Below are 24,520 nucleotides of genomic sequence, written 5' to 3' on the forward strand. Positions count from 1 at the left end.
TTTTAGCCGGTATTTGAGCAAATGAGTGAGTGTCCAGCACGTCGAGCGCTTCGTGGCGCAGAAGAGAGATTGGTTAATTTGTCTCCGGGTTTTTGGATGGAATGTGATGTCATGTGTGAGCCACACACTGCTGGTAATCGTGAAACATAGCGCCTGCTATCCGTTATAAATTACACCTAAATGTTCCCCCGGGGGTTAAGGTACACGCGGGACATGAATCATCTGCAATGATTTAACCCTAGAGTCAAGAACGCTGCAAAAGAGCGCTGGAACGTATCACTGCTGTTTTTTTTTTTGTTGCTAAGGTTTAAATAAGAGTAATATTGGGTCATTAAAATCCTAAATTAACGTTAATTAAAAGAGTGTGATATTTCTAAAGATAATTTAACACATTTCAAACAGCTTAACATTCTTACCAGTTGTGCTATATTTTGTACTACTTCTACAGTTAATTTTTTTGATAGACAACATCATCAAACCTAAATATTGACTCGTCATCGATGGGGAGCATCAGGCAAAGGATGGAAACCGCAAACATCGGCTGGCTAGAAACGTGATTCGATTTTCCACTTCATTAGCAGACGTATCGGGCGTAACAGGAAGGGTCACTCAGGAACAGGAAGGTGAGCGTTTTTTAACGGATAGCTTCGAACAAACTGTAAATTAATCCTTTTGCTGATTTGTATTATGTTTTTCCTTTTTACAGTAGTTACAGGATTCATTGCATTAGAGCATTATTCTCATAAATAACTCAGAACATTGAATGCAAAACGATGGCAATACACGAGAATGGTCTTTCGTTATAGAAGACCATCGTTGTGGTGACCGTTCTCCAATGGATAAAAAAATCTGCTCTTGTGTGCGTGCCTTGACCGAATGACCAAAGAGGATTATCATTCCCATTTTACACAAGAATAAGACTAGAACAGGATCGCTTTGAAAAGGCTACGCGAACGTCAGGTCAGGTAAGTAGGGCGAAATGGTCATCCTCAAAGATCACTTTAATTTTATTCCGGTTTGGCATCAACGCGCATCATCATCAATTCGAAGGGTTCGGCGAATTCAACGAGAAGGGGACGAGAATACTCAGGTTAGAGAAGAATCGTGAAGGGAATAGTTTTCGGAACGGAAGAAAAAAAAAACACTTCACCAAACAAAGTATGTTTTTAAAAATCGTTTTACTCAGCTCTCATCGACGTGCGCTGCAAGCGCCTTAGATAACCCTTCCGAACATGCGTCTTTCCAACTCATCTGGATTAATTTGAAGAAAATCTTTCGTCTTTGCCTTCAAATGATCCAGCGCAACAGCCGCCTGGAGTTTGGTGACGTCGTCGTTGTCGGTTGCGATAACGTGCTTCAAAAACCGGTAGATCAACAGAAGATACTCCTGAAAATCCATCAGGCTGTCGATTCCTTCCAGCAACTGGGAAAGCACCAGGATAGCTGCTCTTCTCGCCGGCAGATAGCCATCCGTATCCACAATCGATTTGATGGTTGTGAAAAGCTGAAAAGGGGAGAAAAATGGAGCATAAGGAAAGGTAAGTAGCAGCACGATTAGTTCCATTCTTACCTCGTAGAAAAAGTGATGCACCTGGTAGGAAAGAATTCGGCACACGTTGCCCACATTCGAGAGGCTCGATGTGCGGAACTCTTCCACAGCATGGCGCGTCCCGGCCAGGAAACAGTTCACCAGCGTATCGCGGTACCGTACCGCAAAAGGGCCTAGCGTTTCCACTGTCTTTACCGTCGCTTCGCCCACCTTAAGCCGATAGTCTGTGTCGTTGCTCTCGTTTAGATACTCCTTCACAAGCGCATCGATTACTTCCGCCTCTAGGACATCGCAGAGTGCCACGAGTAGGCGTACAGAGTTGAGGAACGCGTAACTTTCCTCATCTCGTAAGTTTACCAGAGCGAGTACAAGGATTTTGTGCCGCTGGCCGTACGTTTCCGGGTCTCGTTCTTTCAGCAATTTCAGCAGAAGAGTCGTTCCGTACACCTTACAGTAGGGTTGCTGATCTGAGCAGAGGCTTAGCGCATTTTGGCAGGCTGATCCCGATACTCCTTCGTGTTCGGTTGATGTTTCGTTGCAAAGCAGATCGATCTGTACTTTCATCGCATCACTACAACTCTTCGAACTACGGTACCTGCGAAGAAGCTTCAAAACGCCTTCCACCTCGGGACGGTTGCGATTGCGCTGAAGAAATTCTTGGAAAATCGACAACATCACCTCTAGAACATCGGAATCGTTCCCATCAGACGCGACCTGTGATTCTTTATCATTGGAATTGTCGATAATTTTCGTAAGCGTGGCAGTTAATATATTCAAAACTTCGCCCGGATTATCGTACAGTTGGGTGTGGAAGTGCTTGTGGTTAATAAGATCCATCAGCGATTGGATGAGAATGTACTTTTGGTGGAATCGATCGCAGAGCAAACTGTCTCGCTCGACAGCATCCACCAGCTGCGTGGGCTCGAATGAATTATCTGTCCATCCGCCGGTCATAAGCTCGTTCAGCAGTACAAGAAACGCATCGTACAGTAGCAAGTTTCGATCAGATGACTTAAGCACATCAACTACCGCTGGAAGGAGATTATCGCTGCCAGCGTCATCGTCGCTCGTGGAAGGTCCAATTTGCAGGCTGTAGTTATTGTCGTTTTCACAGTATTTAACAACAATTCTTGTGTGAAGCCAATATCGGCCGATTTCACCATCAGGTTCGTTCAGCAAGAGGGACAATATGATGCGCTTCAATTCCGCTCTGGATCGATTGGACAAACAGAAAACGATCATACTGTGCAAATATTTCTGCTCGTCGAAGGTGGATGGAAGCATGGAGTACATTCTTAGGAACAGATGCAGATATGGAACCAGCAGAGCCGATGGCAACGACGTGAACGTAGATCCCGTGAACGCCATACTGCACTCGTACAAATTGTTTGCCAAAGTGTTTCGCTCTTGAAGGACGCATCCGGCCACAAGCTCTGTTGGTGCTGCTAAGTCTTGAAAGGACCGGAAAAAGTACTCCTCAATGCGTGTGTGCAGCTCGCGATACGGTGCCGGTAGTTGCAAGAATCGCTTTAGACATTCTACACACGTTGCAGCATATGCCAACGATTCTTCGGTGCCCGTCTGAACGGCCCAACGATAGAACTCGAAGCAATCCGTCAATATTTGTCGATAAAATTTCTTCGTGTGTCCTTTACTGCTTACGATTTTCGCAACCACTTCGCTTTTATGCCATGCTGGAGCATTTTCGTTTGTCTCACCCACAGCAAACAACGTTTTACAGAGTGCGGAGAATCCACCGGGTTCTCCCGTGAGGTGCAACAGATCGATATGAAGCACTTTGGCCAGTTCTAGGGGCAGTCCGGGTGCTCCTTTGATCACCAGCAGACTGCGAAAGATGAGGTCCTTGGGAAAGGCGTAACATTTCCATTTTTCTACCAAACTTGCCTTAGAGAGACTGTAGAGAGCGGCAATGAAATCGATCACGGTGTCTGTCAGTCTTGGATGTAGGGCCAGCATTTTCTTTTCAAATAGTCGTTCAAACTGAGCAGCGCAGAACGAAAGTCTTCGAACGCGTTCCTCTTCTTCCACCATCACCATCAGCTGGCTGTCGCATCGGGACAGTCCGCGCAGTTCTCGTGGAAGATACAGATGCACGGTGAACTGCCGTACGAGATCGATCGTCGTAAGATAGGACGCTTGATCCTGCAGGTTTATCACCTCCTCACTTTCTGCCGATTGGTTCTGCTTTTCCACGAGTCCCTTGTCGGCGAATTCAGTCAGCAGGGCGCAGTATTGAACTGTGCCTTTCCACAGGATGTCCGTGCAGGATTCTTCCACCGGGAAGGACAGCTTTATTGCTTCCAAGCAGTCTACGAGCTTGGTAAGCGTGATATCTTAAATTGAAGGTCTGCAATTAGGCTTTATGTAGTTCGTATTGCATATAATTTAGTACTTACCCTTCGGTTTTAAATTTGCGATGCAAGCTATCGCCTCGCGTAGTACTTTAACATCGACTTCCATCATCACAGCTCTTTACGGGACCTGTTTTTAGCAACTTCAGCTGAATAATGTCCTTGGTACTCTCACATGGGCCTATACTAGATCCTGTAGAGACTGTTTGCACGTAAAATACTTAATTTTATCATATACTACCGATAGAAACACATGCGATATCGCCGGCAGAATCTGAAAAATAACAACAAACAAGTTTGTTGTGTATGTCTCGGCGTCATCTGTCAAAAGTCTTCGGAGAGCGAGAGAGAGAGAGAGAGAAAAAAAGCTATACAACCAGACGGAGAGAGATGCAGTGGAAATATTTCGCCTTTCTTCCTCGTATGGCATTTTGCAAAATCATCCAAAACCACAGCGTCGCTCGCTTCGTCATACATTGAAAAAGCCCCTGTTCTTATTGATTATGTAGTGCTTTTATTCAGTGACACTTTTCCAAACCAATAAAATTAAACCAAACAATGAGACGACAGGACACAGAGTTTGCGGGGGTCCGCAGAATCCTGCGGAACACCGACCACTTCCATCTTCAGCGTTTACAGACACCCGCCTCGTAATGCCAGCACCAAATGTAGTACGGAACCTCCTTGGACCTTGTAGTCCTGGGCAGTCTTATCATCGTTCCTACAAAGAAACAAGATACCCCGGGGTGAATAAGGAACCTGCTCTGAATCAGGCCACCCAAGAGCTGGATGTGAAGCAGAAGTTGGGATTTACATCTGTTTGCCGGAAAAGATCAATCGCTGCTGCTGGGGAGGGATGCCTTCCTTCTCCTCCACCCGCTCTTTGATCCGGTCCACTTTGTCCGTGGGCTCGATGTCGATTTCAATTTCTTTGCCGGTCAGGGTCTTTTCGAGGGCAACCAACAGCGTTTCCGGGTGATGCAAGGATGCAGTAAGCGAAAGAGGGACGAGAGCAGAAACCACAAACGGTTTAGTACGTGCGTTAGGTTGTGGCAAGCACTACAATCGGGATTACCTTCACTTTGATCAGCATTATCACGGAGATTTGTAGAGATTTAGGTCTAAATTAAAGTTGAATCACAAACAAGCCCGCAAACAGTTCGTTCCTTGTATGCTTTCTTCTATTTATTTCTGCCCGCTGTCAAAAGTGCTCGAACTGTCAACGGAAGCTGCTCGAACAGTGGCTGCTCGAAATGGGCCGTGCCAAAATCAACAATAAACGAAATGTCAAAATATCGACGCAGAGTTCAACACGTTTTGTTGTGTTTCGCGTGTTTGGGCGAGCAATTTTTGTGGAGTTTTAGCAAACAAAAACGATGAGTGATTCCGAATCCGATACCGGCGATGTGGAGAAAGGCATCGAGCATTTCAACGGTCCGGTGGAAAATGCGTGGCTGATGAAAATTCCCGAATTCAAACCAGAAGACAACCCGAACGGTCTCGTGGAGGAGAGCTCGTTTTCCTGCCTGTTTCCAAAGTACCGAGAGAAGTACATCAAAGAATGTTGGCCGCTGGTCGTGAAGGCGCTGAATACACACAACGTTAAGGCCGAGCTGGACCTGATCCTGGGCAACATGACCGTACGGACCACGCGCAAAACGTGGGACCCGTTCATCATCGTAAAATCGCGCGACCTCATCAAACTGCTGTCCCGGTCCGTACCGTTTGAACAGGCGGTCAAAGTACTGGAGGACGAGATTAGCTGCGATATCATTAAAATTAAAAACCTCGTACGCAACAAGGAAAAGTTTGTCAAGCGTCGCAGTCGACTCATTGGACCGAACGGCTGCACGTTGAAATCGCTCGAACTGCTCACGAACTGCTACGTGCTGGTGCAAGGGGCCACCGTGTCGGCGATCGGCCCCTACAAGGGCCTGCAGTGTGTCCGCAAGGTGGTAGAAGAAACGATGAAAAACATCCATCCGATCTACAACATCAAAGCGCTCATGATAAAGCGCGAGCTGATGAAGGATGAGAATCTGCGCGAGGAAAACTGGGAACGGTTCCTGCCGCGCTTCCAGGCGAAGAACACCTCCAAGCGGAACAAACCGAAGGTGGTCAAGAAGAAGAAGGAATACACACCGTTCCCGCCACCGATGCAGGAAAGCAAGATCGACAAACAGCTGGCTTCCGGCGAATACTTCCTTACCGATGAGCAGAAGCGGTCCAAGAAGCGGCAGGAGGAGGTGGACAAGGAGAAGCGGAATGTGGCCGTGCAGAAGCAGCGTCGCGAGCAGGACTTTGTCGCACCGGAAGAACCGAGCAAACGGTCGAAGAGTGGACAGAGCATATCCGAGAAGCTGGACGTAAAATCGTTGAAAAGCAAAATTGCCAAGGCCAACAAGCGGGCGACAAAATCGAAATGAGAGCGCGCTTAGCAAAGTAACAAAAAGTGAATAAACCAGTTTACTGTACATTCTTCTCATGGCTACAAAATTGTGTTTGTGTGTGTGTGTGTTGTGTTTCTGTGGTGTTGTCGTTTCGGTTCCCATTCGATCCCATCAACCCATGCCACACTACCCTACGGCTTAGAAAAACATGTAACTTAGCGAAAGATCGCACGCCTCGTCCAGCTTTCGTTGAAGAATTTCCTTCTCCTCTGGCGAGCGCTCGTTCACGATCGACATGCAGCTATCGTCGTCGTCCTCGTCCTCGTCCGTGTTACCCGTCGTTCCACTGCCATCGCTCGAGCTCAGCTGTTCGCCGATGATCTTCCTCAGCTCATGGTACGACTCTTTGGGCGATGCTTCCAGTGTCTGCTTCAGCTGCAGATAGATGCTTTCGGCCTGTTCGAGCACGGCCGCCAGATTCAAATTGCCCGACAGTTCGTTCACGTGCTTCAGAATCTCGGTGAAGCTGAACTGCCCATCGATAAACACGTCCATCTCCTGGTCCAGTATGGCAACGCACACAAATAGATGAAAGTTTGGACAGGGCAGCCCGGTCCACAGCACCTCCCACAGCTGCATAATGTCCGCGTTGGAAAACTCGCGCTTAAACCAGACGAGCAGCCAGCGGAAACAAAAGTACATGTTTTCCGACTGGTTTTCGCGCATATAATTGAACAGCCGCTCATTCACGAACGACAGCAGCACGCGCAAATGCTCCAGCTGCTGCTTCATGCCTTTCTGATCGATGTCGAAGTTGGCAAACACTTTGTGCATGAAGCCGACGAAGCACCAGAAGCTTTCCGCCTCGTTCTGCACCAGGCTGAGGATCGGGGCGAGCAAATCGCTCATCCCCTGGACGTAGCCCAGGTCGAAGTTGTACATGACGTACGTCATGAGGATGTCCTGCAGCTTGGCGAGATTTGGATTATCGTCGCCGGCGAAAAATTCGTACGTTCGATCCGTTCGCTTCACGTCCTTCTCGATCTGGCACTTGCGCTCTCGGTAGCCGGTAAAGTTGTGCTCCTGCGTTGCGGTCATCGTGAGCCACTGGAACTTCATCTGAAAGTATTCCTGCGTTTTGTGAGCCCTTCGCTCATCTCGCTGCTGGGCCGTGTGCTCCCAGACGTCCAGTCCGAGCAGATATTTCCACACTTCCGCTCGTATGTCTTGCTTGATGCCCTGGAAAAGGGGAAATACGAAGTATTACGCACGTGAAAGGCAGCTGACCTAGTTTTACTTACTCCACGGAAAATAATCTCCTTGACGCGTTCCGGATCAGAAATGGATCCATTCGGGCACTTTACGTCCTCCCAGGTTCCAGCGTCCAGTGGCAATCCACGATGTACCGCAGGACGTGGGGCAAGCTTCTTGGATTCCGTTTGTTCCTTCTCACCATTGACAGCAGCCGGGTGAGCTTGCTGTTGGTCTGCCGAAGACTGTCGATTCGCAGCATCTGCTTCGACGCTGGCATTCAAGTTGCTCAACCGTAGCTCACCGGGAATTGCACTTTGCGAGACTGGCCGATGAATGGGAAGGATTTGCTGCACATTGGCCCACTTCGACAGCATGTCCATGTACGGTCGTGGCCGAGGACGGGCCCGTATGTCGGCAATGTTGAGCTCGGAAAACGATTTCTGTAGCTTATCCTGATCCGGGTCGTCGATACATCGATAGAAGTTCTTCCGGTGTGTGCTCTTCCGCACGCAACGGAACCGTTCCAGTAGCTGGAGCAGTACACTGGTCGATGTTTGCCGGAACAGATACACGCTGTGCACCGTGTGGTCGTGGTTGTAAAAGCGCAGTTCGTCCCTATACGTTTCGAGACCCTTCAGTTCGCGCAGAAACACGCGGATGGACAGTTTCGCTTTCGTTGTGGCACCTGTCGTGGCCGGCGGTTCCTCACTGGTTGCCCGCACTGGCATGCATGCTATCGAAGCAGGTTGCTGTGGTTGCTGTGGTGACGGTTGCCGAGAAATCGGATCCACCAAAGACCAGCCGCTTTCGAGGCTCTCGGAATCGGTGATGTCGCAGGTTTCGGGCTTCCACTCGAACACGTGCAGATTCGTCTTAATGCACTGGCCAAACGTAAGGATGCCTTCCGAGTTTAGCGCCGCAATGTACGATGCGTTGGCCTGCTTTAGCAACACGCCGTTTTGGATGAATTTTTCCTGTACGCAGCAGCAATGTCGTCGTGTGCAGCCAAAGCCAAAAAAAAAACGAAGCGTTTGAATCATTTGCACCAGAAAGTGAAAATTACCGTCACTTTCGAAGGACACCCATGCGATGACCCACGAACAGTCGCTTACTTACCTCGATGCCACTCTCGTTCGCATCCATGATTCTTCGTTGTCCTGTTGTGACGGGGAAGGGAGTTGTTCGATGTGGTTCGTTGTCCGCACTGTTAGATCGCTGATGACGACACCTGATGCGAGCAGGTTTTGTTTTTTCCTCCCTCGGAAGATACCTCGTTTAGTCACTCGCACTACGTGTTAACTCCACCGTCGGAGAATAACGAGCAGCGACTGGGAACTGCATCAGCAGTTATGTTTTGCGACAATCGTTGCACAACGCACTGTTTATTTCGCACCCTCAAACGTACATTTTGACAAAACGCTCGTCTAAAAATGAACGCAAAACGCTGACTCGCTTTTATGCGCAACAATAAAAAACAATAGGGGAATCTGTGTGTGTGTGTGTTTTTTTTTTCTTTTGTGTCTCTTCCTGCCGTCACAACATTCCACGAACAACACATGAACAACGTCCACAGCACACTGACAACACTTTTGACAGTTGTGCGCAATACAAAAACAAATCAGCGAGCGAGGTGCAATACGGCGCGAGCGAAAAGAATAGAAATTAATTGATAAAATTTACCTTTGCTTCAAGAAATAATCATGATTTCGATACAATGAGGTGGATATATGAAGAGGCCAATCGATAAATGAATAAAAATAGACCTTGCCATTGCAACACACCGGGTGAAAATTATATGTAAATCGCAAACCATGAAATATTTCAAGCCCTCTGATTCCTGATTTCTCCACTGAGAAACAACCACAGGGCACCTTCCGACTGTCAGCGATGTAAACAATTTGTTATTCAATGCTCTGCATTCCGTGTGATGAACACAAACGAAATGTGAGAAAAACGTTTATTTCCCATCCATTTCACCCTGACAAAGCTATGAAAAAGTAATACGCGTGAACAATATTTGTGGTGTGATAAACTTCCTTATCTTGCAAAGAATGATGGTAGTTTAGCTCGTTTGTGACGGAATATAGTAGCATTGTTTCGATTCAATCAGTCCCGAAACCTGACTGGGACACATCCACACCATGAAACGAATGTCGGAGATTGAATGTAAAAGCTTGCCCGTCGGTAAGGCGCGTGAAAAGTTGTTACGCACACGTAACAAGCGGAAGTACAAAAGGAAGAAGAATGCACGGACGATGAAACGTTTCTGCAGCTTCAAAGAGGCAGGAATCCATTACGCCACAGAACCGTATCAGCGGAACAGAGCTCATCACGCGCCGCAACCGTACGCGACAGGTGCCGAACCGTGCAACGAGGTCCGCTTGAAGCACGCACAGAACGTGTGGGTTCGAACGTATCAACGGATAGTGAAATGGCACGGCAAGCATCAGTTGAACTACTGGAAGCAGTGTGCTCAACAGCTGAAAGCAGAAAATGTTCGTTTGAAGCGAGTAATGCTGACGCCACGGCCCTCCGCGAATGCCGAGACTATGGATTCCGACGACGATTACGCCTATGCGGACGATCCGTACGGCGATACAGAGGACGAAATGAGTGCTGACGAATTTGACGGTAAGCAAGCTCGGCGAAAGGTGTTCAATTGATAACGCTATGAAAGAGTAAAAGTATTGGCTGCAATGCACGGCGTTATGCTTTCTGTGGCGCTTGTAAAAGAAAAAGCTTTAAATCTTGCCAGTAAATCGACAAAGACATTAACGCGCTTGTGGGTGAAGGGGGAAGAAAACGAAATGAAAGGAAATTTCATTTTAACCCAAAAACTCGACTGTGATGTGTGGATTGGCACCCAATCCTGTTCCCACTTTTTTCTCTTTGCAGCAATCGAAGGATCTCAACATGAACAACTTCAACGACAGTGCCAGCGACGAACCTCCGCCACGGAGCGAGAAGAACCGTCGCTACCGCAGGAGGAGGAGGAGGAGGAGCAGGAGGAAGAGCTTGACGAGGAGTTCCTCGCGTTCATGGAGGTGTCCGCGCGACACCGGCTCGAGCATCGGCGACTGAAAAATGAAAGTGTTCATTAATTAGATTTATGAATAAATTAATACCGCTTAAAGCACCTTCCTTTTTTTTCGAGTGTTCGCCGTTTCGCCGTGGCGTCGTCGTTTCTTCTCCCACGATATGACGCGACGGGCTGACGGTGTTGTCCTGACCTGGGTCCGCAACTGGACGAACGTTACGTAACCGTGTGTTTGCGCACGACCGACGGGTGATGGCGATCCCCGGATCTGGAGGATCATTAAAATCAGATCACTTGCCACCGTTAAGCCGATGGACGTGTATCGGTTGCCTTTCCGCGTGCTCTGCTTCGGTTTCGGTTTTGAATGGAGATTAAGTGCGGCTCATATTTGGGCTGCCCCACGTTTTCGACACCTTCGAATCTTGACGGCCCTGCGTTACGCGCAGTCGCGGCGAGATGGCCCGCTGATAATGCCAGCCAAAATGGTTTCACTTTTTGCTGGCCGGCTTTTCGGGACGGATTGCTGATAGATGGGTGATTTCTTGAACACGAACCGGACCCGGGCCCGTTCTCCTTATGCCACGGTGTATGCAGACACCCGCCAATGCGCACCCTCCGAAGAACCTGGGGGATGTAAATTGATTGTTTCTGCCCACCGGCGTGAACAGCGTTTGTGTGTGTGTGTATGTATGTTGATGGTTGATTGAAAATTAAATTTGACTTCTGCGTTGCTTGAGTATGGACCATGGGGGGGGGGGGGGGGGGGGGGAGATAGGGGAACCCGGCCGAGCAGGATAGTCGCTTAATCTTTTAATGCTACGCAGGAACAAGTGACGGCGGACTGGATCTGGAGTGCGTATATCGCTCATCCGTTCTGCTGAAGCTCGTGCGTTCTACAAGACACACATTCCATTTCCTTTAATCTGTACCTCCGTTCTCCAGTTCCAATTCCGAGACCGAGGGGGGGCTTGAGGTGGTGTAGCGGCATTCCCCTCCCCGTCCTTCACTGGGACCGGATTCCTCCCTGTTTCGACAAACATTCTTTCCGGTTTCACCCTTCGCACACTGTTTGGCGTCAATTTTGGTCGCTCGCTGCGATTGAAGCGGGTCAATTGCACAGCCCCAAGCGAGGTGGTTCTGTAGGAATCCGCAAAAAAGACACACGAGAAATACTCGAACCGGTGATAAAGCGAGCGTTGAGGGAAGGCGGGGGATGGCGCGGAATCGGGCTCGGTGTGGAATATTTGGAGTGGTGACGATTGGAAGTGTTAAATTGTTTGCTTGTTTTATTTTTTCTCCTATCATTTCCAACGTTTCTCGGTGCCTTGGCGAGCGTGTTCTATCTACAGTTCATCACAGCTATTTGAGTCACACAGCAAGTCGGATAAGCAAACTAGAGCAGGCTCGCTCAATGTCATTTTGGCCTGCTCAGTTGGATGGGTCGGCAGAGTATGTAGAGAGCCGTTGTGCTTCGATCGCATTCCGTTCCTTCTCCGGCAGGTCCTCGGGCGCGCGTTTGTCTCGAAATTCGGGTGCACCTATTTATGGAGCTGCGCAGCTCCACACGGCGCGACAAAAAGGATGCATCGGATGCACAACTCGAGGGGCGAACAAGAAACTCCCAGCGATCCCAAATATCTAACAGCAATTCATTGCACTGCGCATTGCCGCGATGCATTCGCTTGTGAACGTGTGTGTGCCTGTGGGTCCCCTTCCCCATCCCATCCATTCCATCTCTCGCGCCGTAGGAGCAACTCCACAGGTCCAACAGGACTCTGTGTGGCAGGATTGTTCCCTTGCTGCTCTGCTCTCGACGGACCGCTCGGTTGATATTGCTGATGTTATTAATTTCCTTATTATTATACACAGTGTTTTCCATCACTATCCTTTCGTCGCGCCCTCCACCCCACCCCATGCGCTCCGCTTGGAGCCGTCGAAGCCGTCCGTTGATCCAGAGAAGGCGATCGGGGTACTCCTGTGTGTGAGTGGTGCATTTTTAGCTTCGATCTTGCTCGCCTCTTGCTCGTTGCGCTTGTTTCGCGCGAGACCAGTCCCTCGGTTAGGTCGGGCGGGCCTGAGCGCCCGAGCAAAACCTCAGAACCGTCCCAACCAGCCCCAACCCAGCCGCTGCACGGGGATTCAGCCGACATTTCTCGTTATGTTCCGAATGGTATAAATTTTTGTTATCACATTAATATGTCGAATTCAATAACATACAGAATTACTTTTTCATCTTCTTGCCACAAAATATCGGGACGGTCCAGCAGCTCCTTCGCCAACTGCGCGCGCTGGGCAACGGCAGGCCAGCGAGTCCTCGTCGGTCGCCATCGTTGGAGCTGTCGAGATCGATGGAAGGCAGGAGTGAAGCAAGGGGTAGGGGGAAGACAAGAAGAAGAAGGAGGAGGAGGAGGAGGATCCGGGACGGGTTGCGCGCTTGTCGATTGGTTGTTCTTCTCTCTGCGCCTCGTTCCGTCGTTCGCGCGAAGGCCATGGTCGGCCGTACAGGTCCTGCTGCTGCATGGAGTTGCTCGTCCAGGAAGAGCACAATGCGATCGCGAGGGGTTAGCATTACACAGGCGCGGATTGCATTTGATCGACATTGTGTGTGCATCGGTCGGCTGCAACTCTCTCCTTCCCCCCCCCCCCCCGGCCTCCCCGCCCAACATATCGCCCTCACGTTTTTGCGCATAATCTGTTGGTGGATTCTTCCTGCCTTCCTGCCCTTGCCGTTCCGAGTGGGATTGAGTTTCCGAACGAGGTTTGTCTTTCTTTGGAACTCTGTTTTATTTTCATTTTGTTTCTGTCTTGTTTTGGTTTGCTTCTTTTTCTGCCCTCTGCCTGCTCCCACATTGTATTATGTTCGACGCTTTCGTTCTTCATTATGTTTTCGTACCGCGTACCCTGGCATCCTCTTGCTCCATCCGCCGGATCGATCGGATCGCCGATTTGTTGGACATTACGCTGGGTTCTGCGACAATGACAATTTTTGAAGTCACAGCAGTCACCACGGAATGTATTCAAATTACTGTACCAAGCTTTTAATTGCAGCAGGCGGCGTCAGTGCGCCTGTCCGAAAATTGATCGCAACCTAGGCAACACACTGCCGCCTTTATCATTCGAGCCGCAACAAGGGATTGCTAGATGCGGTGCCGTTGGTACTATCTCCTCGTGGTTCTTCTGCCAACAAGATGGATCCGATGATCGTGATAGCGAAACGCGCGCAAAGCCCACACCAACCCTGGGCAAACTGGAACTGGCTAGAAAATGATTAAGAAATGGTATCAGTCAGTCATCGGCATAGGCAGGGCGCGTCGGTCCTCGACTTGAGCCCGTTCTGTTCCTTTCCTTCCCTTTTCTGCTCGCTCTCACCCCTCTCCATCCGTCGGTCCGATATATAGAGGGAGTGAGTCGTGATTTTCCTTCCCATCGGTATAATGATGTAGCGAGCTGTGTGATCCAATGGCAGGCGGCCGTTGGGTGGTGGTTTGCATTCGAGATTAGTTCGGAGCTGTCGAGCGGCGAGTATCGGCCCAAGACTGCCCAACGGATACGGGCAGCTCGTACCATGTGGGACGCGTCCAGCAGGAGCGTCATGGTCGGGAAAACACCTTCCCGAAGACGAGCCCGGCACACAGGAGAATTAAAGCGCTAGGTCGCGTTGAAAAGACGTAACTATAGATGGATGGATGGATGGATGGATGGATGGATGGACGGCAATGAATTGTAGCTTTGGAAGTTTGGGCCTTCTCCTCGAGCATGGGAAGCCTCAATGTTCGCTTCTCACTTTGTGAGGGCTAGGAAGTATCTCGCGATCCGACGTGGACTCTGCCTCAAATCGATCCCGGCCTAGCCGAGCCGAGGAGGGTCCACAAAACGATCGATGAACCTACACAATTTCCATCCATTTTCCTTCAATCCGGGTGAAAGAGAGAGAGTGAGAGAGAGAGGAAGAGGGGCGGGATGATGCGGTGGGGTGAAAGATTTTAGAACACAAGTGTGAAATTTGTTTGTGGGTACCGGGTTTATTGGATGCGAGCAGTTGCGTTCGCATGTGTCCGCGCATCGGCTCGGTAGCAACAGGAATCGGGCAACAATCCAGCGATTGAACCGACGCGTGAAGCGACGAACCGCAGTCTAGGCCGTCGATCAGTCTCATCCGTCGGGTTGCGGCTGTGCGACGAATCGCATCGATCGGGTTCCGTAGCGACAGTTCCGCCAAGGCAGTACGGCAGTTTGCGGCAGCAATAAAAGATAATACTCCACCATAATGCCTGGCATTTTCCGTTCCTCTTCGTTCGTGGTCGTCTGGTCCCTTGTGCACCGTTCGATGGCTTCCTGGCCAAGCATCATCATCATCATCATCGCTCTATCACGCACTCGTACTGGGTCTTTCGCCCGTGATTTGAAGCCAGTCTATTCGATTGGGAGGCCGCACTCATTCGCCCGATGGTGATCGTCCGACGGATGGCCGTCGGTTTTATGATCGCGATCGACATTTTGCGTAGACCCAGATCTCACATGCTGGTGACTTTGCACGCATTTCAACACACACACACACGTGAGAGGACGCGCGAGATCGGGAGCAAAATTGATCCTAGAAAAGACGGGCATAGAGAGCGAACACAGAGATAGGGCGCACCAGAACTTGCCATCAGCGGTCGAATCTCGTCCCCCGAAAATGGTCCCGCCATCTGGTTCGCCGCCCTCCCGTAGCCCGGAGAAGACATTCCAGGCAGGAACTCACGACCGCAATCGGACAGTTTTATGGCGCTATTCACACGCTTTCGTTATCCAGCGTCCGAGTCATCCGAGGCGTTTCGACGGGATATTAATCATCGCATCGCCATTGGTGCCATTGGTGCCGAGCTGCACGAGCCACAGGGAAATGACACAGCCCGGTAATGGGCGGTGGAGGTTTGGAGGACGACCGGGAGAGTGAGCGGGAAGAAAAAGGCAGATGATGTTCGGATCGAAGATGGGAAGCGGAAAATTGGAGCTACATTTATGAGATAGGTACAGACTGGAGCGTTGTCCATTTCCTTGACTTGTCACTAAATTCCTCCAGGTTCAAGTTCAACTTTTGGGGCTTTGGGTGTTTGCGATATGCAACATACAAAGGCCCTCCAATTTACTCCCGAGCGGCCGATGACAACAGTTCGTCCGATCGTTTGGCGGGAATTCAAAACTAAAATCAATTCCTAGCCGGCGGGCGTAACGACGGTGTCTAGAAGCGATGGAACCAGTTTGCATACACACATACACACGGGCTCGGTTGCTTTCTGCAGACGATGGATGGTTTTCATCTCCGGAGGGAAATTCTGTTCGACACGCAACACGCCATCCGAGAGCCGAGAGACACAACGACCAACCATCGACGAACCGAGCCAAACAATCAAAATGTGTAACTGGAGGAGGTTTTTAAAATCAAATATCGAACTGCAATTGAGTGCGAGAAGCACCGTCGAACGGATACTTTTCAACGAGTATTCGATCATTCAAAATATGATGTTTGAGATCGAAGGCCGGTAATTACCCGGTGCGAATCGGTCGCCGTTTGTTGCTGGTTCGCGGTTCCTTTCGTTAGGAATTGTTTATTGCACCGCGATAAGTTGCCTCCTCGCATCTCAACCGATCTCCGGAGTCTTTTGTTTTGCGGGTTGCGGTCGTTCTTCCTGTTGTAAAGCTCGGTCCGGAGAAAGAAGAAAAAATGTGTCAAAACGCGGCTACCATTTCGGTCGCATGTTTATTTATTTCCCCTTGGCACAGCTTACTGCCGGAAATGGGCTGCGATCTTCAAGGGGGGCTCGAGAGCGGGCAGGGGAGATCGGCAGTGGGGAAGAAATAAGAACCACCCCGAGGCAACATGATAATCTTGATTGAGTTTCACACAAAACCATAATTTGGCAAACGAAACGAAACGACACGGCAAGCTCAAATCACGGTTCCCGGTGGGTGAGTTCGTTCCTAATGAGCGCACCACCGACATTCCGGCAGCCAAAAATGATAATGATAGCCGCCGCCGCCGGACCGCTAGAACGCAATCCTCCGAAATTACACGTGTAATGGTGCGGTTTTCGCGTCCGGGCCTAATAGTGGCATCAGGCACCGTGATGACATTTCGTGTCATCCGAGATTTGGTTCTTTCGCAAATGGGAGCTGTTTGGGGTCGCTTGTGTGCCGCGCGGGGCTGATTTATTTAATTACAATCACCTTGACGAACGTAGTCCTCCTGGAAACGTGGGAGTTCTCAATCGAGTCATGCTCGTGTGATATCACCTGGCACGGGACGGCGGTGTCCTCGAAGCGAGACACCAATTTCGATGCCAAAACAGAGACCGGGCGTGGCACGCAACTGCAATTTGGCGGATTTTGATGATTATATTTTTCGATCGGGTAGGAAATCCTTCACCCAGCCGATGGGCATCGAGGTGAGTTTGTTTGTCCAGCGAAAACACACACCTCGTGTACTTTGTACTCTGCTGCAGTTCGCTGACTAGTTCGGAGCTTGTAAGCAGCAGGCGAAACCTCTTCTGGAGTCCTGACCCTCCGGCAGCAAGCAGTTTGGTGGAATGTAGATTCAGCCGCTAGTGATCTCATTATGATCCCATCGATCGGCCGGAGATCGTTGAAGCTTGAAGCAGGCCAGATTAGCCCGAAGCCTCGTAAACGAAGCCTACGGAGTGGAGCGGCTTGATTCGTTTTTAAGAGCACCAAATTACCCTCTGATTATGAACCGCTGCTTCACGATCCGGCATTAGCGGTGACCTCGTTTCAAGGGTCGAACGCCAGCCTAACGATCCTTGAAGTGTGATAAAACTTTCAATCTCTTCCACGTGCAATATCACAGCGACCAGGAGCGAATCATCCAGTCCCGACAAAAACCGAACGAACAGAAGCATTAACTAACAGTTCATCTTATCGCAACCAGAAGAAGAACACACGACACTTAGAATTACCAAAACGCTTGACGCAGATCAACCAGCACAATACAATGGCAGAACAGCCAGCAACCAGTAGCGGGGCGTATGCGTTATGCAAATTGCAGTTGGCTCGTTCGCCATCTCGCCGAAGCGATCGTTACGGCGAAGCATCACAAAAGGCTCGAGGCGGCCTGCCGATGATGCAGAGGTGCGTGGAGAGGTGCGCCTTGCACCGGGACCGATCGGCGATCGTCGTCCGCATTGATCGATTTCATCGACCGCCTCGCTTATCTGACGGGTCGAGGTGTTAAAACATTCTCTAAAACCCACCGCACGTCCAAACACACATCAGCGGGCGTGTGTGGCCACTTCACACGCCGCAAAGCCACACACACACGCACGCGACTGCGAGGTCCTCGCCTGGGACTGCGAGGAACAGATTAAGCGCGAATGTCCGTCTTTCGCTTTTTGCGTCGCGCGTTGAAATGTGTCGTGGAGTTGGGAGTTTCAAACGGTGTGTTGGGGAAGCCTTTTACCGACCGATCTAGTGATCTTGGCAATTATGCTCTCACTGCTATCCCGGTTTATGGGCTGTAGTCGAATACTGTCGCTGACGCAGCGCAGTCAAGCTGAAGCTGATCCGTTCGATTTTCGTTGTTTGCATCGTCCTCTGTCATCATGCAGCATCGTCCCGGGGGTGGACGAAATGCAGCCGAATTGATTTGGCTCACCCGTTTTTTGTTGATGTTGAATGCTCGCCCAGTGAAGTCCATCTTGTCCATCCAAACGTTCGGCTCAGCTTTCAGTGCTCAGTTCCCGAAAATGGAAAATGCGAAAAGCGATGTGTGCGACGGGTGCTGCGGACCTACGGATTGCATCCAAATCGCGAGTCATCTTCTCCCTTCCCCCTCCCCCACCCATGTCTACCTTCTTCCCCTCCCTCGCCGCCCCCCCCCCCCCCTTCACCCTTGCCTCGTTTGCATGCATGTTGGGGTGCACGCTTTGGCAGTTTTATTCTTTTATCTGGTGTTTTATAATGGTGACCGGCTACCGCTTATTGCTTCCGTTTTTGGTCGCCTTTTTGCGTGCGTCTTCGATTACGCTTTCGGCCCGGTTCGGCGCAGGCACAGGGACATGCCGAAAATCCTTCCATTCCTGCTCGCTTGCGCATTCTCCTTCTCGCCTCGTTCGCATTTGTCCTCAACGGTCGCCCATGCACATGCTGCCCATTATCGACACATAAACATCGTGCGGCCGGCCAGTATCCGCGTCCGTTCGTTCGCTTGCGGGTTTGGAGCGATCAATCAATCGATTCAATCGATACGGACGCGCACACACTGTTTGCTGTACTTGCTCGGAACGCACAGAAGGAACGGTGGAAAGCTTGGCCAGGGCTCCGTTTTTTTTGTTGCTCGTTCGTTCGTTGGTTGCAGCCCACCGAAGCACCGAACCGTGACCAATGTGTTTGTCTTCCCATATTGCCGCGGCGTTCACGAGTGTCGGAAATTTACCGAAAATTACGTTTTAGTGACGGCTCGTGGCGATAAGGGCAGCGACCAACGATCGCACCACACAGTTGTAATAGCTATCAATGGTTCCGATTAGCTTACCCGGCCGGAGGGTCCGGAGTCAGTGGATCAGAGAAGGCAGGCACGACGGGCAGCCAGGATATCCCGAGCCTCGGTAGTTTTGACGGATCGATGGCTCACTTCGGTTGCTGGCGGGCGTTTATTGGGCTTCCATCAATTATTGGCGATGTTATGGCTCTTTTTATCCGCTCATCGCATTATCGTTAGCTGCCAAATTTCGATTACCCACATCGCTTAGGGCCAAAAGGGTGGCCTCACACACACACACACACACACACACGCACACCTGCCCCGATCGTTGGTCGTTGCGTGCAGCGATCTGCACGGAAGCGCATCGTGATATGCTAATTGTGATTGAACATCTGAATATGCCGTGGAGCAACCCGGGCGCTGCCGGCAACCAAGTACGGCTGAGCTAATAAATCCGCTGCACACATGGTGGTTGATTTACATAAAGACTGCTTTTGTGCTGAGTTGTGTGGCATAATTCTAGGTTCTTCTTCGACTCGAAAAAGGGCACAAAAATGCTAAATGCAAAACAAAGCGATACTAAGAAGTATGCAAACAATGTCAAGCTTTTTCGAGCTGGAGAAGCATCAGGGAGGAATATCACTATTTTATATTGGATTGGATTGAAGTCTAGTTGAAAGCGCTAGAACTAGAACTAGATGTTAGGAAACCAGGAAACGCCCCCAACAAGGTCATATCAGTCAGTCAGTCGGGTCGGGTCTATGTTTTGCAGAAATGCTGGTAATTAAAATGGCTGTACCGTTACCAAACAACCAGCCAGTGTCCAACCGACGTGGCCACTTTTGGCGACAGCAATTGTTCAATAGTTCGAATCGAAACGCTTTCCTGCATGTTTCCACCCACCAGCAAAAACCGTTCCAGGCTGTGGCGAGGTGTCAATGTGGGTAACAAGCACAATTTCTCATGTTGGCACAGACCCACGGCCACAGCCACAGTGCACTCGTCCGGTCCGCTGAATCCTTCCTGCCCAACGCCATCTGTCGATCTGACCTTGCCTTGGCTTGTCAGTCTCCATCGCCAACCGCCATCCTGCTTCGTCTTCTGCTGGCCACCGCACGACCACGACGACGACGACGACCACCGCAACTAGTGTGCTATGCGAAAGATCATCCCGCGTCCAGCCTCGATCGACTCCGGACGATCGTCTCACGGAGCTCGAGCAACTGCGTTCCAACGGTTTGTTCCTGAGCATCCAGCATCGCAGTCACCGTTGTCGTGGGTTGATTCGTTCCAGAGCCGCAGTCTAGGCAGAGCTTCAACCGATTCCGATTAAACTATTCCAACGGGGGGAAGAAATTTCAGTTCGATCATTACCCAGCCAACCTCATGGCTCAATGGTCCAATCATCACGACCTTCCCAGCCCGGGGATTAGTTTGCCTTTCGGAGTCCAGACCCATTCCAGTGCGGAAAGCCATATCGTGCAGGCAGCGAACGCGTCTCGGAAAGCGATCATCCTAGGTGGAGGTGCGGCTAGAGCAACTGGACACGACTCTCGCGCATCGAATTCGCGCATTGCCGTGGCCTTACGGGTCGAGCAGTGTTATGGTTGGTTCGCCCTCGTGCACCACCCTCACCAGCCACCGCCAGCCCCTGTGTTCTGGGCGAAATTTAAATTAACCCGCACGACGTGCCTGGACGCGTAGAGTCCGGGGGGAAGCATCCGGGGGAGTGGTGGGAGTGAATGAATAAACAGCCCACTAATTACACCGGATCGAAAATATCGAAATCGTGGTGACATCCTTCGCTGGCCCTGACCGAAAGGGTCAGTCCATTTCGATTCCCGGTGCGCATTCGATCTCGGAGCCCCCGGAGCCTCGGACCATTCAAATATTCTGCATTCTTCGCCGGTGGTAGCGAATAAATGAAGCCTTCTCAATGCATCGGGCCCTGCACGGAGCGGTTCGTCGCAGCGGTCCGCTTTGGGCCGTGTTTGATTAAGCCGAGCATGATGACTTAAAACAACCCCGTGTGCCTCGTTCCCGACCGGCTTCGGGACCGGGATGAGAAGGCTTTGAACCCGGTGGTGGCGGTCCTTGAACCACCCATATGGGTCAGCAACGGGCTCTATATTTCTTTATTTGCCCACCAAATAATATAGTCGTTCGGTGGCGCGATGTTACTCACCGGCGTTGTTTATTGTTTGTGGGGTCGTCCATTACGGGCGGGCGCTACGGGCGAGACGGAGCGAAACTCCGACAACGCTGTTTGAATGAGTGGCGACATCGTGCACCCAACGGCGCATAATGAGCAGCACTGCACTGCAAAAAAGGCCCCAAGATCGCACTTTTCTCCCATTGTTTCAGCAGTTCAGACTGCTGCGCTTCGATCGTGGTCGACCGTGGTCTAGGAGGCAGCGCTAGAACACGCAGAAGCAGATGCACACGGACACGACGATTTCCATCGCCATCGAACCAACGGGCCAGTGCGATGATCTGGATCTAATCTACGTATGATCGTCGTTGCCTGGACGAAGAGACTTCGCATCGCTATCCCCTTCGTGCAGCATCGTCGTGAGACATGCAGCCAGATAACGCTGGTGGAAGAAGATGATTCGCTGAACTCCGTGTCTCGCGATCGAAGGCAGATGATCTTCAGATGATCTTCACCTCCGCAGCGTTTCAAATGCAAACAACCACATGACATACTTACACAGCCACCGATCATCCAAAATCTTTGCTCTGTGAAGCATGCATAACAAACAGACCACCGAATGCATCCGTTCATGCACGAACGACTCGACCGACCGAGTGATGGACGGCACGAATTTCCTTACACATTTTCAAACATGTTGATTGTTTGATCGGTGTTCCATGTTTGCCTAGGCGAACTGTGGTCCCGCGTGTGTGTGTGTGTGTGTGTGTGTGTGTGTGTGTGTGTGTGTGTGTGTGTGTGTGTGTACCTGAGCATGCATACAGTGCTTCCGGACGCTTCCTGAGAGCAGCTTCTTCTGCAGGCTTGGTGGATGTGTTGGACCAGAACGCGAAGCTGGATCCGATCCGAGATCCTGAGAGAGGTGCGTACACGGCTAAGCGCAAGGATCAAACGAAACTCGTCCCAGTACCTGCCCCGAGTGTCCGGGAGGTCCGGGAATTTCGGTACATCTCCGGTAGCGGTAGATTCTGTTTGATCCTCCCTTTGTCTTGGCTTGCTTCTCTCCCTTCTCAGCCGGCTCCGGCAGCCTACTAATTCCGGTCCGAGCCGACGCCATTCCGGGATTTTTGTCTTGTGCTCTTGCTAGATTTGTTGGCCATTTGTTTGCTCACTAATCAGCGTCGTGTAGCGTCTGCCGCATCATGCACCGGAAAACACTGAAGATCATGTTCCAAATGCTGCCGACCCACAGACAGGCCGATCAAGTGCCCAAAAAAAAAAAAGAAAACGAAAACCCTCGCGGTGGTCGGCAGCGTTTGAGAGCCCATTAGCGCGTTCGGTGTAGTATGACGAGCGGACCGCAATAATTGTAATACCACCGAAACTCGCCTGCCCGGGTGAACCTTGCACCGGTCGGGTTCCCGGAGGTACTTTACGCGCAATCAGTCGCGATCGAAATGTGTTAAAAATTACGCTTGACCACGTCGTAGGAATGTTGGAGCGATGGTTCTGTAGGCAGAAAGGCGATGTCTTTTGCCTTCCTTCTGTCCCTAAAGCACCTCCAAGGACGAACATGCAGGCTGGATCCGGACTTCCAGGGCTTGCGTATCATGCTGAATCATGTCAACTCGCGGAATCACCTCGAAGCAGTTGTCCGAACTGTGGCCAATTCCGAAGCAGCAAGATTAGCCAAAGAAAGGTTATAAATTCCATCCTGCCAGCCGAACGATCGCGATTACGGCCACTGTCCCAGCCAGCCAGAGTCTCAGGCGAGGAAAGGTGGGACAAGGAAAAGGGGTGAGATAGGGGGAAAGTGCGGAAACCCCTCGTGGGAAAAAGGGGGAGCGCGGGGACGGAATTATGTACCCATGGGGCAACTCTCACACTTCGCCACATATGCAAGATTGTTGCGATGATAAGTTCGGGTTTGAGTGTTCACTTTTCTTAGCATTTTCTCTCGCTCATTCTTCTCGTGCTGTCGGGCTGTCTTTTTTGTGCTGTTGCTGTTGCTTCACGATCTCCTCATCTCGCTGTCCAGTCCACCTTCGTACGGGGAAATAAGTCCGATTCCACGCAGCATTCGCATATTGTGGAGCGCAGCATTATGATTCGCGATGCAGCAGCCATGCGACGCTGACGATGATGATGATGTTGATGACAGTCAGCATTGTAAATTGGGACCGAGTGGTAGGGGAAATCTGTCCCGCGTGCAGCTATCGAACGACCACAGCAAGACCGGTGTCCCCATGATCGACTCCCATCATTGTCGCGATCATCATCACCATCATCACCATCATCGGCACCAATGCCATCCACGTCGGACTTGTGGCTGTGATGCGCAATAGTGGTAGCGCAAAACGGGACACACAAAATGCAATGCTTTCAACGCGTGCAGCTCGTTCCCGACTGCTTAAAGATATCAAAAATGGTCCTGCTAATATTGAAACGTTAAATTGTGAAAAATAATTTTGCCAAAAGCATTGTTCTGAACCAGGTATTCTTGAGAGAAATGCATTTTTAAAGCATCTTTTACTCCAACTCTTGCGGTTGATTTGCTAAGAAAACAGTCATCAAACTCCGTTCGGGACTAAAACTTCTCATTCTTTGTCCCCCTTTCTTTCACACACACCATCTTCCTTCCTGCTTCGCCCACCAAGAACGCGATGGGTAGACGAGCTTTAGACGCGGCAGCCCGCTTTAGGCAACCCAAGATCGAAGAAGCGCGAGGTCGTAATCGGATCTCCGGATATCGGCGAGGGATTCGCAAAATTCAATTTGCCGTGCCGTGCGATTACCACCATGAAGAGCTAATAAAAGTGATTGCTTTCTGACTTCTGAATGTGCATTTATAAATATATTGGCATTTAAACGACACGCACACTGATAGCGGCAGCACAAGGGGCCGAGAGATCTCGCGCTGACTGGCTGCACAAGATGCACAAGGATAGCATCTCAAATCGAACAAGGACCGTGTCCTAGGACCGCTCTGCGTGATTCGGTATGCGTTCCGTTGCTTGTGGCCTTACCCGCGCGAAGAGCGCTGAAAACCGAGCGCAAGACACGGCGCAAGGAATGGAATGTGCGGTGGGCGTCGGTGCCGAAACAGTTTTGTAATAATGATACATGTATTCATTTATTATAACGTATTTCATACAGTGCGTCTTAAAAGGCACTTGGAGGTTTGTGTAGGCCCCGGCACCGCGAACCAGAACCCGACCAAGAACCCGAATTCGAGCAGGCAGCTACAACCCCTAAAACGACCCCTTACGTTAAGACTAAGAAAATCA

General features: G+C 50.5%; 6 protein-coding genes and 1 long non-coding RNA gene across 10 annotated transcripts in view; 3 read left to right on the forward strand and 4 right to left on the reverse strand.

Moving 5' to 3' along the window:
* Positions 1-1,148, forward strand: part of LOC118514083 — a 72,994-nt gene extending 71,846 nt beyond the window's left edge. Inside the window, exons 3-4 of one of the 4 annotated variants that reach the window (XR_004906570.1) lie at positions 449-965; positions 1,051-1,148. Coding sequence is in view for 2 of the 4 variants with exons in the window: in XM_036060615.1 (XP_035916508.1) it covers positions 449-483 (35 nt within the window). In the remaining 2 variants the exon portion in view is untranslated. Of the gene's footprint in view, positions 1-448 lie in introns of all 4 variants that reach the window. The other 3 variants (XR_004906569.1, XM_036060615.1, XM_036060616.1) reach the window with 3 other exon arrangements.
* An 11-nt stretch (positions 1,149-1,159) lies between these two features.
* On the reverse strand, positions 1,160-4,290 carry LOC118514077 (transport and Golgi organization protein 6). The gene is made up of 3 exons (XM_036060605.1): positions 3,967-4,290; positions 1,571-3,903; positions 1,160-1,504 (listed from the first exon to the last, which is right to left on the reverse strand). The coding sequence occupies exons 1-3, from the start codon at positions 4,031-4,033 to the stop codon at positions 1,214-1,216; spliced, it is 2,691 nt and encodes an 896-aa protein (XP_035916498.1). The 5' UTR covers positions 4,034-4,290; the 3' UTR covers positions 1,160-1,213.
* A 122-nt stretch (positions 4,291-4,412) lies between these two features.
* LOC118514088 (NEDD8) lies at positions 4,413-5,157 on the reverse strand. The gene is made up of 3 exons (XM_036060621.1): positions 4,997-5,157; positions 4,736-4,866; positions 4,413-4,642 (listed from the first exon to the last, which is right to left on the reverse strand). The coding sequence occupies exons 1-3, from the start codon at positions 5,012-5,014 to the stop codon at positions 4,555-4,557; spliced, it is 237 nt and encodes a 78-aa protein (XP_035916514.1). The 5' UTR covers positions 5,015-5,157; the 3' UTR covers positions 4,413-4,554.
* Positions 5,158-5,209: 52 nt separating this feature from the next.
* On the forward strand, positions 5,210-6,417 carry LOC118514085 (KRR1 small subunit processome component homolog). The gene has a single exon (XM_036060618.1). It carries the CDS (start codon positions 5,298-5,300, stop codon positions 6,345-6,347), a length of 1,050 nt encoding a protein of 349 aa, XP_035916511.1. The 5' UTR covers positions 5,210-5,297; the 3' UTR covers positions 6,348-6,417.
* On the reverse strand, positions 6,356-9,151 carry LOC118514078 (TBC1 domain family member 15). The gene is made up of 3 exons (XM_036060606.1): positions 8,682-9,151; positions 7,613-8,539; positions 6,356-7,550 (listed from the first exon to the last, which is right to left on the reverse strand). Exons 1-3 carry the CDS (start codon positions 8,706-8,708, stop codon positions 6,510-6,512), a joined length of 1,995 nt encoding a protein of 664 aa, XP_035916499.1. The 5' UTR covers positions 8,709-9,151; the 3' UTR covers positions 6,356-6,509.
* Positions 9,152-9,437: 286 nt separating this feature from the next.
* LOC118514086 lies at positions 9,438-10,701 on the forward strand. Its single transcript, XM_036060619.1, has 2 exons — positions 9,438-10,196; positions 10,461-10,701. Exons 1-2 carry the CDS (start codon positions 9,707-9,709, stop codon positions 10,664-10,666), a joined length of 696 nt encoding a protein of 231 aa, XP_035916512.1. The 5' UTR covers positions 9,438-9,706; the 3' UTR covers positions 10,667-10,701.
* A 6,067-nt stretch (positions 10,702-16,768) lies between these two features.
* LOC118514090 lies at positions 16,769-17,304 on the reverse strand. Its single transcript, XR_004906571.1, has 2 exons — positions 17,062-17,304; positions 16,769-16,954 (listed from the first exon to the last, which is right to left on the reverse strand). It is a non-coding gene; the product is annotated as an uncharacterized LOC118514090 (long non-coding RNA).
* Positions 17,305-24,520: the final 7,216 nt, after the last annotated feature.

Source organism: Anopheles stephensi, chromosome 3 (genome assembly GCF_013141755.1).
Source record: "Anopheles stephensi strain Indian chromosome 3, UCI_ANSTEP_V1.0, whole genome shotgun sequence".
Taxonomy (NCBI): Eukaryota; Metazoa; Arthropoda; class Insecta; order Diptera; family Culicidae; genus Anopheles; species Anopheles stephensi.

What these genes read in the sequence shown, in the direction of transcription:
- LOC118514077 (XM_036060605.1), bottom strand. Translation starts at nt 4,033, where the DNA reads ATGATGGAAGTCGATGTTAAAGTACTACGCGAGGCGATAGCTTGCATC. An exon ending in CGCAAATTTAAAACCGAAGG is followed by an intron (nt 3,904 to 3,966) that starts GTAAGTACTAAA and finishes CTTCAATTTAAG; the next exon opens with ATATCACGCTTACCAAGCTC. An exon ending in TGCATCACTTTTTCTACGAG is followed by an intron (nt 1,505 to 1,570) that starts GTAAGAATGGAA and finishes TCCCCTTTTCAG; the next exon opens with CTTTTCACAACCATCAAATC.
- LOC118514088 (XM_036060621.1), bottom strand. An exon ending in ATCTTTTCCGGCAAACAGAT is followed by an intron (nt 4,643 to 4,735) that starts GTAAATCCCAAC and finishes GTTTCTTTGTAG; the next exon opens with GAACGATGATAAGACTGCCC.
- LOC118514085 (XM_036060618.1), top strand. Translation starts at nt 5,298, where the DNA reads ATGAGTGATTCCGAATCCGATACCGGCGATGTGGAGAAAGGCATCGAG.
- LOC118514078 (XM_036060606.1), bottom strand. Translation starts at nt 8,708, where the DNA reads ATGGATGCGAACGAGAGTGGCATCGAG. An exon ending in CGAACGAGAGTGGCATCGAG is followed by an intron (nt 8,540 to 8,681) that starts GTAAGTAAGCGA and finishes TGCTGCGTACAG; the next exon opens with GAAAAATTCATCCAAAACGG. An exon ending in AGGAGATTATTTTCCGTGGA is followed by an intron (nt 7,551 to 7,612) that starts GTAAGTAAAACT and finishes CCCCTTTTCCAG; the next exon opens with GGCATCAAGCAAGACATACG.
- LOC118514086 (XM_036060619.1), top strand. Translation starts at nt 9,707, where the DNA reads ATGAAACGAATGTCGGAGATTGAATGTAAAAGCTTGCCCGTCGGTAAG. An exon ending in GAGTGCTGACGAATTTGACG is followed by an intron (nt 10,197 to 10,460) that starts GTAAGCAAGCTC and finishes TTCTCTTTGCAG; the next exon opens with CAATCGAAGGATCTCAACAT.